General features: G+C 41.8%; 1 protein-coding gene across 1 annotated transcript; it reads right to left on the bottom strand.

Annotated features, from left to right (window-relative positions):
• Positions 1-235: 235 nt before the first annotated feature.
• Positions 236-1,660, bottom strand: LOC134092041 (uncharacterized). Its single transcript, XM_062544844.1, has one exon. The coding sequence runs from the start codon at positions 1,658-1,660 to the stop codon at positions 236-238; it is 1,425 nt and encodes a 474-aa protein (XP_062400828.1).
• Positions 1,661-15,239: the final 13,579 nt, after the last annotated feature.

Here is a 15,239-nt window from a genome sequence, read left to right as displayed (position 1 = left end):
TCACCTGAACACAAAAGGAGTGTCCCTGCTGTGAGGTTGTCTCTCCCGTCTTTCAAGAGGACTCATGCCTGTGAAAGTATTTTTTTCCTATAGACTTATGTATGGGAAAAATAAGGTTATTCTATAAACTCGTATATGGAAAATAACCCAGCTTTACAGTCGCCCAGTTGACACCGTGAAGTCATTGTCTCAGAGGTGTCAAAAAATGAAAGCTGGCAATCCATATTACATTCCATTATTTCAGTCTGTGCGGTCCTGGCAGTTGTAGCGGACTCAATACCAGGGCTGTGTGGGTGGCTCGGCGTAGGGAACGGATGGCACATCGCATATAGCAACACTGGACTAGGGTGGCAGTGAATGTGAGGATACTAGCGAGTACACATGCTCTGAACACCCAGTCCCACCAAGTGTATGCGTACTGTGCAGATCGTGTGGAGGAGCTGGACAGGATCTCGGCCGTCTTCTTGGCTAGGTTTGCCTGCACCTGTGCTTGGGTGATGTGGTAGTTCGTGTCCCGAACGGTCCGTTCCACCAGACTCATTGTATCCGTCAGAGCCTGGGTGCCCTGCTCGTAGAATGTGTCGTCCCACCAAGGGGAGAGGTCTAAGTCCAGTGGGACCCTCCCCAAGATGTTGATCTGACCCATGGAGAAGTCTTCTGTGACTTCCAGGCAGAAACTGTGGTTCGAGGGGCAAGTCAAACCCCCATAAGAGAAAGAGTTCATTTCGCTGGTGACACACCACTGCGTGTGTGAAACTTGAATGGCATCAGAATGCCCATGTAGAGATTGAACACTGATGATTTTAGAGTCATTCTGTGAAAAAGGCTTTAGCGTATTACAGGTACAAATTACATAATTGGATGTTTCATGACAACAAGTGCGAGAAGTGAACAAGGTCTCAGTGTTACCTAAAGTCATATACCCTGTGAGATGGTCCCATTTGATCACTTGATCTTTTACCACTACTCCAATGGATCTTATGGTTGTTGAATTTGGGAATACCTGTTCTGGATGGATAAGTGGAAAGGTGACAAAGAAACCAATACATTTTGCACATTCAGTACCAGTATACATCATTAAAGTCGATAACAATTCAGAATAGTTAATGTCTTTCATTTTTTCTGACGTAGACCACCTATGCAAGTCTAAGATTTCAATCAAATCACTTAGGACATGCCTAGGGGTCTTTTGCAGACGGAGATCCAGGATTTCTTGTTTGGCTGTGGCGAATAAATCCCGTGCATATGTTCTACAGGCTAAGTCATGTTCAAGGGTGCGGGTCTGGTTGAAAAATGAGTGACTAACGGTTAGAAGCGCCTGTGCCTCAGACTTGACTGCTTTGATAATATTCTCATTACTATTGGTGAGATGTTGGAAACCATTGGCTACTTGATTTGCCAACCATGATGAATATTGTGATTGTCCAGTTATCTTGTAAGAGTTGGCAATGGAATTAGCTGAACCAAAAAGACTAGTTACATCAGCAAATAAATCTCGTTTAAATCTAGCGGGTGGAACTTGGACAGCGAGTCTGTCTTTGTAATCAGAGATTAAATCATCAATCTGTGACTGTAGCCATGCATATGTTTGATCTTTATCGCTACAGTGGGTTAGATAAGCAGATAAAACATTTGTGATATTATAACTAACATGTGTCATCACTAAATTGACATCGTGTAACAAAGTCTTGTTTACATTTCCCTTGATAATACCTCCCGGAGGGGTGGGATGAGTCTTAGGGCACTGTGTGGGCTTGTGATATCCACAAGTAGTTAACTTAAAACATTTCTGACCAGTCCAGGTGCAGTTCTGTGCACTGGTGTAATCATTTAAATTGTGCTGACATAATCCAATACAGTACATCCCTTCCCTCCGGGTTGTCCATATAAATGACTTGGGTTTTGCTTGATTCTCTGTTGAAGAAGTGAGGTTAAATAGCATATCGGTGTACGCTATGTGTGTGTGATTATGTGTAGCTGAATGTGTGCATCTGTATGTGGCTGGTTCTAGATCCTTTGTGTTGTAACACTTTTTAGGATCTAGTCCTTTGTTTGGCTGTTGGTATATTAAATTCATGACTCCAATGTTAGAATGTGGTGTGTCTTTAAGCTGGTACCAGGCTGTGAGGTTATGGAAAATTGGTGGGTAGATCATGTAACCTGTTATGTTTTGAGTGGGGAGATGGGTGGATCCCTCTCTACAACAAATCTTGTTTTCACAATTTGGTTCCGGTGCTAGTCCGGGAGGCCATGTAGCTGACTGTTTTAGAGGAATCGTGATGTATGGTGTGTGTGGCCCCTTTGAATATTTCCATACCCATCTCCCACATCTATTGTTATCAGTGAGTAGGACTCGTTGGCCCAGCCGGATGCATGCTGGTCCAGACACTTTCCTGGCATCTGGAGTCCATGGGTTTGCGCTGGCAGACCTGAGTACGCAGAATTAAAGACAAACAGATACAATTATTGATCAGGTGAAACTTTGAATAATTTGCATTGAGTCATGTGATACCATTTCACTTTTCCTTTTATGGCCACAGCAACACAGCTATTGCAGACAGTTTTAATCTCATATGGCCCATGCCATCTTGGAGCAAATGTACTTTGTTTGACAAACACTCTTATCATTACCATGTCACCCTCAGCAAACTTTGTTTCGCGGGTTGGGTTAAAATGAGTGTCATTAGTTAGGTCAGACTGTTGTTGCTTTAGTGTGGCCTGTGCGTATAGCACCTTGAGGCGATCTTGCAACTGAACCAGTACAGTCTGTTGTTTAGCCACAGTGAGGTGGCCCAGATCTGCTGCCGAGATCTCTGGGTCAATGGGAAGTTTCATGATTCGTCCTGTCATGAGTTCATGTGGGCTGATACCTGTGGCTTTGGAAGGGGTGGCTCGCAACACTGTCAAAACTGTGGGTAAAGCATCAATCCACTGATTTTGGTGTTGGGCAATTTGTTTTGCAATGTTTTCTTTGATTGTGCGGTTCATTCGCTCAACCATTCCTGAACTCTGTGGTCTGTAGGGAACATGGAATTTCTGTCTGATATTCAACATTTTACACATGTCTTGCATGACTTGACCGGTGAAATGTGTGCCTTGATCTGATTCAATCTGAGTTGGTGCTCCATACAAAGGGATGAGTTGGTTCGCTATTACCCGTGCCACTGTCCTTGCATTGTTATTGCGAGTGGGAATAGCGTCAACCCATTTTGAGAATTTGTCAATTATGACGAGGCAATAACGATATCCCCCCTTGGCACTGGGAAGAGGACCAATGAAATCTATCTGTAATGCCTCCCATGGGCCTTTGGGTGGACTCGGTCTGCGGAGATTTGTGCGTCCCGGTTTTCCTTGGTTGACTGTCGCGCACACCAGGCACGTGTCACACCAGTTGTTAACATCTGTGGCCATGCCGAACCACCAGAAGTGTGGCTTAATCAATTGTAGTGTTTTGTCTGCAGATACGTGTGCATACTCATGATACATTTTTATGACTGGTTTTTGGAGTGCTTCCGGAATAACATATTTATCTGCTCTGATAATAATGCCATCGCGAACCTCAATCAGTGCATCATTTTGTAGTTTTGGTATAAGCTGTTCGTCAGAAGTCCATAACTCTTTTTGGAATTGTTTTAAATCGATGGGTGTGACTTGGATTGAACTTACTGCAGAAACATTGGGTTTGTTGTGTTGCAGTGGTTCTCCATTTATTGCTGCTAGTTTGGCTAACTCATCAACAATGTTATTGTTTTGTTCGTGTACGGTCGGGTTTTTGACGATGTGCGCTCTGACTTTGATTACAGACATGGGGATTTTTCGCGATTTGATTTCTTGCCATATTGATGTGATTGTATCAAAATGTTTGATTTGCGTTCCTGCTGAAGTGAGGAACTTCCGTAATTGCCATTGTGCCATATAGTCATGTACAGCACCGTGCGCGTAACGAGAGTCTGTGTAAATGCATAGCGGTTCAGGGTGCGTTTTGATAGCCTGTAGCAAGGCAACAAGTTCGGCTTCCTGTGCTGATACATTTGCTGGTAGTTTGAAAAGTAATTTTTGGCTTTCATTTGTGAGAGAGTTGTTTGGGGTCCACACAGCACAACCAGTATGATAATTACCATTGTCCCAATAGCGGGAACCATCGATGTATACTTTGGTTTGTTGGGGTAATTCAATGTCTAATACTGGACTTTCCGTTTCCGGTTTTGGTTCACATATGTGTGGGTGGCCCTCGACATCGCCAAGTAGGTGTGGCAAGATGCGGTCATTAACTGTTGTGATGTCGCGTGCTTGAATGTCAGTTAACCATCTGGCAAGTCTTTGAGACGAGACACCTTTGATTCGGCCTTGCAACAACATCTGAACTGGCGTGTGCATTGTGTGAACCACAACAGGTTGGAAACCGACAATGGGTTCTGTTGTGGTTAACATCCAATGAACCGCCAGGACTTGCTGTGTGCATCGATCAAAACCAGTTTCAACAACAGACTTTTTACGGCTGTAGTAGGCTATTGGTCTTAGTTTCCCCCCATAATCTTGAGCTAATATCCCACTGAGTGTTTTCTCGTAAGCATCGACTTGAATGTGGAACGGTTTAGATGGGTTAGGTAAGCCTAAGGCTGGCGCAGCACAGAGACGCTCTTTTAGTTCAGTGAAACTTTTGTCATGTTCCTTCGCCCAGTCGAGGACGTCGGAGGGTTTTGATTTTCCTTTTGATAACGCGTACAATGGCGAGACAATTCCAGCAAAATCTGGAATAAATTCACGGAGATAGTTAGCAGTGCCTAACACCTTTTGAAGCGCGTTTAGTGTATGTGGTCTTGGCAGTTCTGCTATGCATTTCCGCCTGTCCTCTGTCAGGGATCGGTGATTTTGAGAAAGTGTATACCCTAAGTATTGAACTTCCTGCAATGCGATTTGGGCTTTGTCTTTGTTCAGTTTGAAGCCGGCAGTTTTTAAGGTTTGAAGTACATTGTCAACGAGTTGTAAATGTTTTTGTAGTGGCCCTTTCGTCGAAATTAGGATGTCATCCACATAGCTAACTACTTCTCCTGTGTTAGTATATGGGCTGAGTATATTGGACAATGCTTTGTGAAAAGTTGCCGGACTGTTGTGTAGCCCCTGGGGCATCCTTTCCCACGTGTATTGAGTCTGGTTTAGAGTAAATGCAAATTTCCATTGGTCTTTGGGATTTATCTTTATGGACCAAAATCCGTTTTTTATGTCTAAGACAGAAAACAAAGTCGCATCGGAGGGAATTTGGGTCATTATCGTCGCTGGGTTGGCCACGATTGCTGTTGCTTTTGGTAATGCTTTGTTTAGACGTTGATAATCGATGCAAAGTCTCCATTTACCGTTTGGTTTGGGAACTGGCAAGCATGGTGAATTAGCAGTGGAGCTACATTCCCTGACTATGCCTCGTAGTTTTAGCTCTTTGACAATATCATGTACCGCAGCTTCTGCTTCGGGTTTGATTCGGTATTGTTTCTGTGGGAGCGGAGGGTTTCCTTCAACGCTCATTTCAAAGTCAATGAGGCCGCAATCATGTTCGTGATTGGCCCATGCGTCGCTGTGTTTCTCGATTAACTGCTGTACTGGGTCAGTGGTGGAGATGGACATGATTTTAGAGTAATTTTGCTGTGACTTGTTTTTAGTAGTTCTATTGGTTTTTATTTCAATTTGTTTTTCCAAACAGTCAATTACAAATCCATGTTTCTCCATAATGTCCATGCCTAACACTGTGCCCTCGCTGTTTTCCGGTAAATACCAAAATGGTTCGCTTAGGACTATTGCACCTAAGTCTAAACACACTGGTATTGTACGATTCGCAGTCATTAATCTGTCGCCTATGCCTCGTATTTGGATTGTCTCGTTCGTTAGTGGTAGCGGAATGTTTGTGCAGGAGCAAGCTGCGCCGGTATCGATCAGAACGTCTACTAATTGGCCCCCTAAATTAGATTTTATCTTTACGCGGTTTCCACTAGAAATTATGCTCCCGACTGCAATGGAGGCCACGCATCCCTATTCATCATAATTTTGTGTGAGGGTATGGTGTAGTTGTTCATGTGCAGGGCTATATGGGCTTTTCGGTGTATTTAGCTTCGAGTTGTCTCTGAAATCGGGTCTGGGTGTGTTGGAGTTATGTATCTTTTCTTTATACTGTTTTGGCGAGTCTCTGTGTTGTTTCGGTGAGTGTCTGTTTTGTTTCGGTGAGCGCCTGTTTTGTTTCGGTGAGCGCCTGTTTTGTTTCGGTGAGCGAGGTTGTCTGCGGATGTTCCAACAATCTTCCTGGCTATGGCCTAGTTTGCCGCAATAATTGCACCTCTTAGTTGGAACGACCCCCTTCCCTTCGGCTACCCATTGAGTTGCGGCTACTGGTTGCGATTTGTGGATTTTGGATCTATCTTCTATTTTTGTGGCCCAGGTTACTAGCGACCTGAACGTATCCTCAGGCGGGTCTCCGCCCATGGCTAACGCATTAAGAATGTGTGGTCCGGCATTACTACGAAGCATGTCGAGTAAAATTACGTTGTCACGGGTACAATCAGGTATACCGCCATGTTCTCTGAAAACAGCCCACATACGTTCTGCAAACGACTCGAATGTTTCATTGGTCTGTTTAACGTCTATAATTTTGTTCCATTCGACTCGTTGTGGTCCTCTCATGTCTAATAAATTTAGCCTGATTCTATCAAACACGTCCGCCTCAGTTTCGCCATGTTGTCTCACTGCAATGTTGCCTGTTTTGAGGTCTTCAGTCATTTTTGGACGCAATTCGTCGGGGATTGTGAGCAGCAATATTTGCCATACATCTCGGGTTTCTAGCTTGTATATCGACGCTTGCTGCATTAATTTGTCCCAATATATTTGAAATGGTCCTTTTCTGGGCATCATTCCCACTATCTGTTTATGTCTAGAGCATTCGTCGCATGATAATGGTCGGGAAATGTTTGTAACTTCGTTGTTCGCAGCGGTTATTGTTTTTAACACTGCTACTTTCATCGTTTTCCTGGGAATTGTGCCTGTTTGGAGACGGGTTTTCTTTTGTGGGCTTCGGCTACGATGTTTAGGTGTGACCTCTTTGTGCCATGAACTAGGCCTACTCTCGTCCGAACTATAGTTAAGTCTATGTCTTCGCCTGCCCTTCCTGGCTGTGGAGGTCGCTGTTTTCACTAAAGCTTTTTCTGCGGCGGTTCGTTTTTCAGTTTTGATAGAACTGTCGATTAGACTTGTGTCTTCGTCTGTGCTATCATCTTGTGTGTCGCTGTTTAGGCTAATTGCACTAATTGCGGAGTTTTTGCGAGATATAACAGAGCTTTCCGAAGAGGACGTGTCATGTTGTCCTTGGTTTAATTTGCGTTCTAGCCTGTTAATCTTTTTCTCCATTGCTCGACTCTCTTTTGCCCAGCTATGTTTCTCATAATCAAATGCATCAATCTGTGCGTTTAGTTTTTTCAACTCCTCTGAGCGATATCTTTCTAGAGTTAGAACGTTATCCAGAGTCTCTTGACTCTCTTTTATCGCGTTAACGTCGTTGCGTCTAAGCAAATACATAATTGCGGTAGATAGGTCACGGAACTTTGCTTTTGATTGTAATTGTTTTCCTTCCGTGGCATACCATTGTAGTAGTTGTTCGTTATTCCAATATGTTTTAACGCCTAGGTCGTCTAAGCGAACTAAGGTCTGTTCGACGTGTGAACCGACTGATTGCATCAACTCCTCATCTACACTGAGCTGTCCCTGACTTGTGTTTTCTGTTGAAACTTGTCCCCCCATAATCGGATTTTTACAGTCTCCGATCTAAATGGATATGTCGATCCGTTCTATATTATGTGTCTATATGGAATGCAAACTTGTTTCCCTGAATCTTAACATTCAAAAAATAAAAGGAAAGATACTCACCAAAGGAACAGTTGAACCAGGGTAATTGCGAGCGGAAATTCGAGTCTCATTGTGCGGCGCACCGGAGCGACGTACTTGAAAGTTCTGATTCACAGAAATATTCAATCACCTGAGGGAAGTCACCACATTGTAAGGAGGAAATATATTTATCAATATTCCTGCTTTTATACGTGTTCTGTCTTTACCCGGTGCACCAATGAGATTGTGTTGAACAAGTTAAATTATTTTTGACCATCTGACTCCATAGATGAAAGGTATAGTCACACTGTTGATGACTATGAAATATCAGTCTACAAGTAACAAGTACTTCTAAACTTTATCTCTCTACAAGGCTGATTTGATTAATCACTAGAGATCCAACCTATATCGTTAGCAGTATCAGTTCATTGACTATCAGCACCTGTGAAGTTTACTGATTTACCAGTTCAGGGACCACTATTCGTTTGGCTAATCAGGCCGGCCGGCATTAGCACGCAGAGGCCTCCACGGCTTGGTGCGAAAACTGAATTAGAGCAGTGACTCCTAGTGGTATAACTAGCCCTCACAAGATACGTAGTTTAACTGAGAATTCGTTTGCTAAGATACTGATTAAACAAATGCCTCGATTCGGACTCTAATCTCAAGAAAAGAATATTACCGATTACCAATTAACATCACATTTATTTGTAATCTTTTCTAATACAATCAATAAAGGTATAAAGATACAGACAATAATAAAGTAGCAAAAGAATTAAACAATCAACCTAAAATAAAGTTCAAGATATCATACCTGATGTAGCATTAACTAAAGAAGTGGAACTCTATTAGCAGAGGTTTCAATCCTAGGAAACCAAGCTCAGAGTCTACTGCTAGCCAGAGCTACACGCTAGTGGAGATTTTGTTAAGCAAAAATCTGAAGTGTCACCTTTGTTTTCTCTTAAATATCCATCTAGACACAGGAGGTTTGTCGGCTGGGTTCCACCTTAGAAATTAACATATAGACTCTATAACAATTGTAAAAGACCTTGGCTCACCGCAGGGTATATCTTATCATTACAAAAGGAGGATGGGAGGTTACCCATCCAACTTGGCAATTTCGCTTAGATCACCAGAAAAACATATTTACACTTATTTTACAATTGTACCACTGAGACCCTCTTACTTCTCGCGTTGAGACATTAAAAATGATACCAAACATAGATACATTATCATTTGTCATGAAACAGATACATTTTAGTTTTTGGCATGGGTTTTCCAGGAGAAAACTGGAGGTGTGTCCGCCATGGTCAGAGCCTCCCTGGCCAAATGGCGATTCACACAATGGGGTATTTCAATGTAAACAAGTCACCTGAACACAAAAGGAGTGTCCCTGCTGTGAGGTTGTCTCTCCCGTCTTTCAAGAGGACTCATGCCTGTGAAAGTATTTTTTTCCTATAGACTTATGTATGGGAAAAATAAGGTTATTCTATAAACTCGTATATGGAAAATAACCCAGCTTTACAGTGTGGAGGGATGGGAAGCTGCGGTTGGTCTGACAACAGATCTGAGCGAGCAAACAAGCCCTCTAATTGTGCATCATTACAATATAATCATGCAAATCCCATACTACATCGAGGGAGCACGTCAATTATGTTCTTTAATATTCTCAATTTCAAGGGTGATGAAAACAACATCAATGTCTACATGATTTATGTTTTATTGGAATATTTAACAGGTTCATCAAGGAAAATGAATGTGAAATGAAAAATTAGACTCGTGTCTGCGTGAGTTGCATCACTGAGGACTGTTGTGCATGGGACTTTGGAGGAACGTTAGCGGAATTATTTATATATATATTTGTTCAGTCAAATACATGACTACAACAGCAACAGGGTCAAATACACAGAAACACACACACACACACACACACACACACACACACACACACACACACACACACACACACACACACACACAACACAAATTTCACATTTTAATGCTTTTATTTGGACCTTAACACAGGGGAAGATATTTGCAGATCCAAACTTTTATGAAAGTACAGGCTTAAACACAGAATGCTTTATGCATGCTATTCATTGAAAATGTTATGGGTAGACATTACAATGTTGTCTCCAAATGGTAGCCTACATAACCTATATATTTTTTTTGCATTTGGTTTGCTTAGCCCAAACAGTTGCAGTCCATGTAAAACAATATTGTGCACATGTCCAAGACTCCCAAACACAAGAACGATTATATTGCAATGGAATCTCAGGTTTGTGATTTAACAAGACACTGATAGTTTAACAGCTTGGAGTTGAAGCATCCATTTACAGGTCACGTGCTATCTCATCAGTAGTCACATTCTTATTAGTCTTATCTATGGTATGATGGTGATGCCTGGGATGTTTGGAATATTACAAAGAGGTAATATTGTTGAGCAGATGTGAAACAAATGTCACAAAGAATTATCTCCAGGAAGTGGGTGCCGACGGATGGGGAGCTGAGAACGGTCTGCTGATGGTTAACAACACATATCTGAGCAAGCGAACAAAAGCCCTCTAATTATTGAAACTCTATTAAAACTGACAATATAATAATCATGCAAATTCCAAACTACATTGAGGGAGCATAAGAAATGATGTTCTATAAATGAGGAGGATCTCAGTGGTCCACCAGGCTCTCAGATTCTAAATTTCAAGGGTAATGAAGACACCATCAATATCTGATGTTTTATAAGAATATTGAACAGGTTCATCAAAGAAAATTGGAACCTGAAATGAGAAATTAGACTCGTGTCTGCGTGAGTTGTATCACTGAGGACTGTTGTGCACTTTGGAAGAACATCCGCAAAATGATTTGTGTGTCTCTTTTGTTCAGTCAAATACAGGACACACACACACACGCGCACACAAAGGGGATCTGTAGAGATTAAGGCCAAACAAAAGGAAAGTGCTTTCCCCCCTGTAGCCTTACAGGTATTGTCAAGGGAACAGAGGGGGCAAAGAATCAAATCTGAGAGATAAACCCAAACACACTGAACAGAGAATCTCTAGTTATTTGTACCTAAATGCGAAAATCTGCCTTTTACTGGATCTCTTTCTGCCATTCTGAGTATATTCTAGTCATCATCCCCCCAGAGGAAGGTTTGTTAAGAGAATGCCCATGGTTTGGAATGTATAAATATTTGGGTCTTTATAATGATTACTTCGTCTGGGAGTAAGACCACGAAAACATTTTAAAAGATAAAATCACTTCAGTGGGCATAATACGTATCACACCTGCATCCCAATGCCTCTCTTTGTGCCGGTGTGGCTGTTCTATAGGCAAAATAATTATTGCCAGCACTTTATGTGAGCTGAAAAGTGGCAGCTCAATGTTTGAAAGCTTGAATTGACCGATCAACAGGCAAAATAAGGCCTTTCTATCACCTGCTTCCATTGGCAGCAAATCTACTGAAGGAAATGTCTGATTGCATTAAATTGAAATGTATGCACATGAAAGGTCTCAGGTGTGATTCAAATACTGTGATTATAATCACTGTGCCAACTTCTATCAGTGAACTTATACATCCATACAGGCCTGTACACTGAACTGAGCGTTCTGTGTTCCAACATTAGGCATCATTTTTGTGTTTCAAGGGAAGCTCTTACATTGCGATGGTGTGTGAACTCTATCTATTCTCCACAGTGGAATGGGCAGGATTAAAACTGATCCTGAAGCAAACGGTTAATTTCATACGTCCCTGTGGATAACTTAAAATGGGTTTCAGTAGTCTATCCACAATCGACATGACTGTCAGCTCATCCTACTTCATGCAATGAAATAGGCTGAAAATGTTTGTCCATGGCCAGAAAATTGGGTTATCCAAAAAGAAGAATTCTTTGCGCTGCTTGCTGCTGCTGTAATTGCTATGCGCCCTCTACTCTTCTTGCTCGGCCGTTCCCCATAGTGTTTAGATCAGTTATCATGCCTGAGGCGAATGGGTAATGTTATGCCTTCTCATGACTGTCCTCTAATGTCTCAATCCCTTCCCCTGGCACTGTCCCCTTCGAGTACAAACAAAGATTTAGGTAATTTGATTTTTGCAGGCTTGCCACAGTGAACTGACAGCCCAACACAACCTGGCCTGTGCGTGACATATCCTGTCATTTGCTGCAAGTAATTATGACATAAAGTGGTTGGATGGGTTAACTATGGGGACACAAAGCTTATCAATCCAACATACAGTCCCCTTTTTTAAACCAGAGAATTAAAAAGTGGTTTAGAATTAATCCATAGCTTAGCTTGTCAGATCCTTTCAAACAGAAAATGACTGTTCAATTGGTAAGAAAGAAAATGGTCATACTGTGGCTTGACAGGAGTGGTCTAACATAACATGCATTTAAGATGTCATTTAGCTAGCATGACATCCCACTTCACAGTCATGCTGTGCATTCCAAATGTAGTTCTTAGCCTTAAATCCAGATGGAACCGGCCAGTGGCAATAACTTCAATTTATACCAGGCAGATTGTTCATTTATCTTTAAATTATGAGGACGATAATGATGATAATTGTTGATGGTTTTTGGAGAGTTAATATCATGTGGAGGATAAATGAACTGTGCACAACAGTAAAAACATTAGAAAGAGTATAGAAAGCTCAAGGCTAGAAGCTATCCATAACCCTTTGGTCGAGTCATTGGAAGAAAATCAATAGGAGCCAGAAAAGTGATTGGATGCAATAGCAGCGAGGCCACTTCTTCATACAGTTTCATTAGGGGAGGTGTAATACAAAGGGTTAGAGAAGACTGAGGCCAGCACATGGCACAGCCAAGGTGCTATTACAATGCATAGAACTTCTCAACAGCAGAAATAAACATGCGCTTAAGGCAATTCCAGTAGCACAGAAAATACAGTATTACTGAGAATTGTAACTTGGGGACAAACCAATTTCTAACCTTTCTAAAAAGTTAGAACGTTGACATTTTGCATTAAAAGTTGAGCATTATGCTCAGGAATGTAGTGGTAAAATAAGAGGTGGGTAAACTATGAATTCTGTGATCACAGTGAGGTGGACTGCACCATGTGATTTTTAAAAAAAGGCATTCAGAACATGTTAATGATGGTGGAGATACTAATGGTAACAATACTAATGGTATTTGGTTCCTAGTGCTGATGAGTGTACATAGTGTTTCAATTGGTGAATAAACTCATTTGACAGGTGGATAAACTCTTATAAGAGGTGGACAGGATAAACTGTTTACTTGCGTGCAGCCTCCACTACATCCCTGATGCTTATGTATATTTTGTGTCATTTTGACCAATGGACTAGCCTTCCTGCTTCCTGCCAAACACAATTGAAGGAAATGGAACAATGGGCTATGATATGAAATATTAGCTCCGGATATTTCTAATGCCTTTACACATGGTGGTGGGCAACAGCATGACCGTCATTCTTGTAATGCATTTTATGACAAAGAGGAGATGTTTGGGTGATGAATGCATACTTATTAATAACCGCCTATTAAAATGGTCTAAACCAGTGGTTCTCAACCTTTCCACCCCCAATTTGAATATACCAACTCAGTCGCGACCCAATAGCAAACTGTACAGCACTCATTCATCAAGCCAATAATTTGACAATTAATTTATTTTAGAAAATAAAAAATATTAATGCAAGGAACGTCTGTCTGTGTGTCACTCTGTGTGTTCCACGCATAACTATCAAACCACTCATCCGACTGACCTAAAATTTGACACATGTACAGTATTGCTAATGACATGTGTGAGTGCAGTGCAAAGTTTGGTCGTTTTTGGACAAAAAATGACAAAGATATCGTTAAATTAAACAAAATACAACTCTACCGCAATCCCACAATTCTACCTCTCTCCGCACTCTAGCCTCTCCCCAATTCTCACTCTGGCTTTCTCCAGCATAGAAAAAAAGCCCATTTCGCTGACAAACTCACGTGTTGCCATTCATGGAAATTACGATGTCTCACTTAAACAACGGACCGTTTCAAGACTGTTGATCTTGGATAAACATGCTGAATCCGACACACATGCACCCATGTTGGTAAGCAGGCTGTTAAATAGGCTAACATACTGTAACGTTGCATAGTTGCCTGATCAGGTTGCTGATCTTGCAACAAAACGCCGACACACACACATCGGTAGCATTCTGTTAAAATGTATCCATCTTGACATCAGCTATGGGCATAACATTCATCCGAACATCACTTCCGAGTTAATAGCACTGGCATGGCCATATCATGCGGTTACAGTATTTCATCATGTCCAAACAGCAAAAACGCATGGGCATGTAATGTGTCTTAGCTGCAACTCAAACGCCTCCCCTTCACTAAAGCGCTACTAACTGCACGGGCCTTATTCTAGGCCTACATCATCGCCAATCTAACATGATCTACCTGCATCAACGTAATTGGGCAACAAGTTTCTTGGAAAGCTTTGTTTGGACGGTCACTGCACCAGTTCACATGAATATACACATTTATTCATTTATTTTAAAATCGGAATTCGATCCGGGACCCTTTCAGAACGTCCCAGAAGTGGGGAGACAGTGCCCTTGACCCAAAGGTTGAGAAACGCTGGTCTAAACAATGGTCCCATGTATGTGTTATTGTCTTATGTGTTCATCAAATAAAAATTAAAGTAACAAAAAAAACAAACAATGGTCCCAGAAGTGGGGGGACTGTGTCCCCCTGCGTCCAACGGCCACTACAACTGAGTTAAACAGAAATCAAGCCCTGCTGTCTCTGTTTCGGTATTTATGTCAGAGTGGATCAATTTCAGAGGTGGATAAACTGTGTTTACTTGCGTTTATCCTCCACTTCATCCCTGATCACGCAATGACCTTCAGTAACAAAGTGAAAGGGTCTATAAGTATGTCAGTATAAGTAGTACAGGTCTTGGGTTATTTCTTACACTTATGTTTTAACATATATCAAACTTTGAGAACAGATATGTTGAGGCCAACAGTAATGCTGAAAAGTTGCTGCACTCTGTGCAAAGTCACCGCAGTAGCAGTTGTCCAGGGCAGAGGACCAGACTATCAGACCACCTTTTAATGCAATGAGATGCATTACGCACTCATCTGTCAAACCTTGTTTTTTTCAAATGCGGTGGGGCATTTGTTCAACCGATCCATCAGGCACCACAACAGTGCCTGGAATAAAATGAGCCATGAATTACAATTACGGCAGTGGGTGTTGAGCATTGACTTTGTCCTATTGTCCTTATACTTGGCCTGCCGTTAAAGATATTCTTTTTTTATTTGAACACCAGCAACTCTGTCATCCTAAATGATACTTATCCTTACTATACATAGCACTCAAAATATGCTCACCATGAGTACTTGAATATTTGTCACCCTCTGG

Source organism: Sardina pilchardus, chromosome 9 (genome assembly GCF_963854185.1).
Source record: "Sardina pilchardus chromosome 9, fSarPil1.1, whole genome shotgun sequence".
NCBI classification, from domain to species: domain Eukaryota; kingdom Metazoa; phylum Chordata; class Actinopteri; order Clupeiformes; family Clupeidae; genus Sardina; species Sardina pilchardus.
The sequence above is the reverse complement of the archived record's forward strand: the minus strand, read 5'-3'. Positions and strand labels throughout refer to the sequence as shown.